Source organism: Ruditapes philippinarum, unplaced genomic scaffold (assembly GCF_026571515.1).
Source record: "Ruditapes philippinarum isolate M1 unplaced genomic scaffold, ASM2657151v2 ctg21839_1_1_1_1, whole genome shotgun sequence".
Classification (NCBI taxonomy): domain Eukaryota; kingdom Metazoa; phylum Mollusca; class Bivalvia; order Venerida; family Veneridae; genus Ruditapes; species Ruditapes philippinarum.
The window spans coordinates 6,756-12,473 of record NW_026853453.1 but is presented as its reverse complement, the minus strand read 5'-3'; the positions used below and the strand labels follow the sequence as shown (position 1 = coordinate 12,473).

At 34.9% G+C, this 5,718-nt stretch overlaps 1 protein-coding gene across 1 annotated transcript; it reads left to right on the top strand.

The window, feature by feature from the left end:
* Positions 1–870: 870 nt before the first annotated feature.
* On the top strand, positions 871–4,238 carry LOC132736901 (uncharacterized). The gene is made up of 3 exons (XM_060724114.1): positions 871–1,346; positions 1,742–3,282; positions 3,689–4,238. Exons 1-3 carry the CDS (start codon positions 1,048–1,050, stop codon positions 3,970–3,972), a joined length of 2,124 nt encoding a protein of 707 aa, XP_060580097.1. The 5' UTR covers positions 871–1,047; the 3' UTR covers positions 3,973–4,238.
* The last annotated feature ends 1,480 nt before the right edge of the window (positions 4,239–5,718 follow it).

Below are 5,718 nucleotides of genomic sequence, written 5' to 3'. Positions count from 1 at the left end.
TTGATTTGAAGGGCATTTTTAAATAATTGCAATTGACGTTGTAATCAGTTTAATAATTTTGTTTTCTCGTGCATCGGGTATTTACTGAAAGATCCTGTAACTCAATTTTTTATGGTTTTATATCATAAATATAATGCTCTCAAATGAAGATTTATCAATATTGTAAGTTCCAAAAAGTATTATTTGTAAAGATATTACTGAATTTACGTGTTCATGTTAATAAAGGGAGGTAATAAGAAATTTATTTTCTATAAAGTCTAAGTCAAATTTTTCAATAAGACATGAATGCATATATTTTAATGATTACATTTAATGTGGACAAATATTTGCAGTACATATTTTACGTATTCTTCGATGAAAATTGTTTTAGAAGCATAATTATATGCATTTATAAAATTTCACTTAAGTTGGTAACACATACAGGATCTTTAATTAACCTTTTCATTTAAATAGCTGCTATTAATTTATTTACTATGTTTTAATCTTATTTTCATATTTGGTTTATACAGAATTTATTTTAGTTCGATTGTGTAGGAAGCTATAAGCTTATAGACACACAACCAGTACTGAGCAATGAGTGTAAAGTTTCTTGCTCAAGGAAACAACGACTTGCCCCTGACGGGGTTTGAACCCATGCGGCTAGCGATCATGAGATTACTAGTCCGACGCGTTAACCACTCATATTTTCATATTTATAGACAGATCGTCTGAAAAATTATAATGCGTGAATTCTACAAGTCACTTTAACGCACGTAAGTAAGTGCGTGTATATATTGATCTCAAAATACCTTTGATTTTCCTTTCTTTTGTTCTTAATAAATGACATTATTTGTTTCAAATTTGATCAAATGGTAAGATAGTATGACAGAACAATTGTACTTGTATATTTAAACAATCAATACGTTTTCAAATACATTGTATGTATCAAACACAATTTATTTAAAGACAATTTGGATTTTTCATTTACATGAAATAAAAGTTATAAAATTTAAGATATATTTCAAAAATAAATTGTGTGACTAACATTTAAAGGTTAAAAAAGGAAACATGTCAAACGCGACAATACGGCACGTTAATGCTTTACCCATGAAGTACGAAATTCTGCGAGAAATCAAACATTGGAAACAGTCTTGTAGCGCGTGCATTAATGACATCGCCTGTAACATCGTGTCTCTGCGCGAGTCACGCGCAGACGTTAAGCGGGAAATTCACGAGGCACGTGCTCGACTTGAGGAGAAATTGAGAGAATTAGAAGAGAATTCGGAGAGACAGTTGGTTGCGGTTGTAACGGCTGAAGAAGAAAAGTTGAAGAAGTTTGTAAAGAAACTCTCAGAGCGACAAAAACGGTATGTCTACCCAAAATATAATAATATCTAATTTATTTGCTATAGTTTTGTAGTATTATAATATAATGTTTACATTTTTATTACAATCGAATTATTCACTTTCGATTTTTTTGAGTTAACGATAGTTTTTTGTTATAACATTGATCAAAACTTAATTTGTACCGAATCAAATTCTTTTCATGTCACTGTTTGATGTTGTCGTTTTTTAAGTTACATGGCGGAAACTGCAGGGCGTCGTACATGTAAGTGTTCATTCGTGTAGCTTCTATCATAATGTAAAGATTTAAGGAAATATTTCTGCTATAAAAGTTCATAAAAAGGTTTCAAAATTATTTTCGCTAGAACGTCAGACTAATCATATTTACTATCTCCAAGTATACATTTGTTCATTTCAGACTAGAAGTAACAGAAGCAGTGTTGAAAGAAAATGTCGTTGGATTCAAACTCAAGAGAGCACTTGAGGAAGGAAAGCAACAAGCTATAGCAGCCAGGGAAACCATTTTAGAAATAAGAAAGTGCCACATGGCATCAGCCGTTGACTTCACACTGAAAGAGCAATTGTGTGCCATAGCAGAACAACTCGATTCATTAGGTAACCTAACTTTACACACACCAGTAGGTAATCAAGTACACAAGCTGAAAGTTCAACAGATCAACGGAACAGGTTCAAATATATCATCTAACGAAACGACCATTGCAAAAGATACATTTCTTACATCGGTTGAAGAAAACAGATCCTCTTCAATTGAAACAACAATGCTAAATGATTTGGACTTCGTTCTTAAAATGGATACAAAGTATGGCCATGCCTTGAAGCCATTCCTCGATAGCATAAAAGACATGTCAATTAAATTTAATAGTAACTATAAGACGAAGAATGGAATCACGAAGAATGGAATCAAACGATTGACAGCAAAAGAGACAAGACCACAACTGTTGAATTGCGAGCAGAAACCCAAATCCTCATTACGCACTCAAAGCGCTGCGAATGGAGAAGAAAGAAGCCAGAAGATACACACGCGTCTGTCAAAGTCAGCTCGGGAAGATGGTAGGACTGTAGGGGAAAATGCTTGCCTTAATGATGTTGAAATGCCGTACGTTCCGTTCGAAGAACAAGGTCCAGACTCCAAGCTTATGAAGAAAAAACAAACGTCTGTGAGATATCATGAATTTGATTTCATTCGAGAAATAACAGCGGTACAAGATGACGCCAAAGTGGAAACTGAAAATGGCTCAAAAACGTCACAGCCTGTTTTCTTAACAGATGAAGTAATAAAAGATTTTATAAGAACGACAAGCCCGGGATCACAAAGTACATCTAGTACAACATTGAGCACTGTGAGCTACAAACCGTCAAACTCACTGGCAAGTGGACCAGTTTTCATACCATCTTCAGAACAACGGAAATCGAATTCCTTTTTCAAATATATTGCTAGATTCCACACAAAGAAGCATCCATACGAAACGGACCTTTGTCGCCTTGCAGGTATTGTTGCCCTTGACAACGGCCAAGTCGTAGTTTCAGACATAAATCATTTAAAGATAATGTTATTTGGACCAGATTTTACGTATCTCGACTCGCTCGAGTGTCCTTCACCTTGTGGACTGACGCAGGTTTCAGAAGATATTGTCGCTGTGACCTTATTTCACAATAGAAAGGTCATGCAGGTCAAGGTTCATACAATACATCTATCAAGGCAAAGAGAATTCAACATACCTTGTAAAGAGTCACTTTTCGCCGTCTCTTATCAAGACGGACGGTATTTTGTCCTATGTTTCGCTGGTGATATCCATATTCTTGATGACGACGGAAGACAAACGGCTATCCTGGAGACGGGAATAAACGCCGGAGAGGCTAGACACTTGGATGTCGACAGGGAATCAAAATTTATTTTTGTCAGCGGCCATGATCGGATCAGCTGTTTCACTGAGTCAGGTATGTTGTTTTGTAGATGTTTTTAAGCAGTATATTGTTAACGATTTCTTCAATATTTGTTTTTTTATCAGTATCATCCTTTAAGTAGTTTTCATATTGAAAATCAAACACAAACATGTAAGTTTACCAAAAGCATGATAAGTATTGGCGACCATGCAATGTATATTATAATTACATGTATGATTTTTTTTGCATCTGTTTTAATTTTGCACGAGGACTTTACTGACTTCCCCAATTTTAACCATGTTTTCATTAAGCATTAGACTCATTTATAATTAAGTGTTTCTTGAAAAGTGTATGGACTAACTAACATATCATGTAGAGCACGCATTGAGCATGCTTTTGTTATTCATATTTTTTCTAAGTTTCATTATCGGTAATTTTTACATCTTATATACATTTCCAGGGGAGAAACTGTGGCAATTTTCTAACAGCACATACCATAAACGATTTACCCCAGGTGCTCTTATACTGCACAACAACCGGCTGTTTGTCGCTGACTGGTCCAGCCATAAGGTCATAGAGCTAACCTTGGACGGGTCTCACGTGCGAGATGTTGTCACTGACAATATAGAATACCCGCATGCTCTGGCAGTTCAAAGGTCACAGGGAAGGCTATATATAACTCAAAGTAACTTCTTTAAACAAGAAGCAAGAAGCAGAAGCATTAAAGTCTTCGAGATAAAATAGACATAAGAATTAAATTTTGTATAAAGCGTACATTTCAGAAAAGTATTATACTTTGTGAAGAATTTTAACTTTAAGAAGTTTAAAGACATTTGTTGCCGCTAAAACTGATTACATACCGAGATTAAACAAATCGTACTTAAAATACACAAGACAGTAAATAAATGAAACCTGACATGCAATTTATGTCTCGTGCTTCATGTCAATAGTACGTCTGCTATTCTCGGCTCCACGTGCTTAATTATTCTGTGTCACCAAACGGTGTGTTTACTAGTTTTCATGTAATAAACAATCCAACAAATTTGTTTGCAATATTATTGTACATATGGTCACAAGCTTAAATGTAATATAAATCCGTGATATGGTTAAGGTGATATCTTTATTGACGGAGCAGCCTCCGTGGTCGAGGGTTTAGAGTCGATGACTTCTAATCCAGTTACCTCTCTGGAGTGGGTTCGATCCCCGGGAGATGCTTTCGTAGTTTAGCGCGGAGGAAGGTAGTCTAGTACTGGTGTAACTCTCCAGGAACGATGGTTAGGAAACTACCTGCCTATACGACTGAAATACTGCTGGGAAAAGGCGTAAAATGAAACAAACTAACAAACAAAACTTTATTGACGGAGAAGACCTGTTGTGCCTTTTCTTACTTTATAAATTGTCACCAATTTAAAAGTTGATTTCCGCTAAGTCATTTTCGCTAACGGCGACTGATGCTCCGTGACGTAGTAAAGCATCAGAAGCTTTAACCAGAGTGACGCCTTTCTTCAAAATAAAGTTAGAGGACCACTACCAACTAAACAGTATCGGCATCAGATGTATGAGCAAAAAGTAAAAGAATCTTTTTAGCACCAGTAACCAAGTGACTCCTTGCTAAACCTAAATTAAGAAGACCACCAACGCTATGTTCATAATCAAATATGAAAGCAACCTGTCAATAAATAAAGGGTGTACATGTATAAACAAAATGTTTTATAAGGGATATAATTCAATAATTAAGCAAAGAAGCATTATGTTTCTTGGACAATGCACTTCCTCTGGTCTCCGTCACTTTGTGATCCAACTTCTTTCAGTACTTTTCATTATTATGTTATTCATTAATTATTATAAAGGGAGATAATCCCTGATTGATATGTAGATCACACTTGACATTTGCTAATCCAGTTTTAATACTAGCCTTAATCTAGTAAAAGGGCAAAATTAAATTTCAAGGAATTGTGTACACATTCATTCAGTGGTCCTCATCAATTTCACACCATCTTTTTTTTTCTATGATAGGGTTGGGCACGAGCAGTCACTATACTTCTGACTATTTAGTTGAAGGAAATTCTTTTCTGTTTTATCATTAAACTCATAAGTATTCAATAAAGAAACTAGAAATGTGTCATCATGCCACGGATGCCCCCGCATGCAGCCAAAATTTCAGATGGTGCATTCATTTTTTTTTTTCATTTTAAGTTCAAAGCCCTTAAAACTTTTCAATGTTAACACAAACCATTTTCATACAATGTTCAAGGCACTGAAATTATTCAGTCTTAACCTTTTAAAAATAGCATATTGCATATTTGTAGCCAAAATAATGGCTAAAAGTATGAGTGCTGAAACTGAAAGTTCAAAACTTTTCCAACATTCAGGAAAGATAAGTTTGTCTAAAATCATTGAACCACGCCCAAATTTAAACTTAAACTGCTTATTCCTAAGATGTATCTATATTATCTTCAAAGTGAAAGGGACATAACTCTGCCAAAAAAT

What these genes read in the sequence shown, in the direction of transcription:
- LOC132736901 (XM_060724114.1), top strand. Translation starts at nt 1,048, where the DNA reads ATGTCAAACGCGACAATACGGCACGTTAATGCTTTACCCATGAAGTAC. An exon ending in CTCTCAGAGCGACAAAAACG is followed by an intron (nt 1,347 to 1,741) that starts GTATGTCTACCC and finishes TGTTCATTTCAG; the next exon opens with ACTAGAAGTAACAGAAGCAG. An exon ending in CAGCTGTTTCACTGAGTCAG is followed by an intron (nt 3,283 to 3,688) that starts GTATGTTGTTTT and finishes ATACATTTCCAG; the next exon opens with GGGAGAAACTGTGGCAATTT.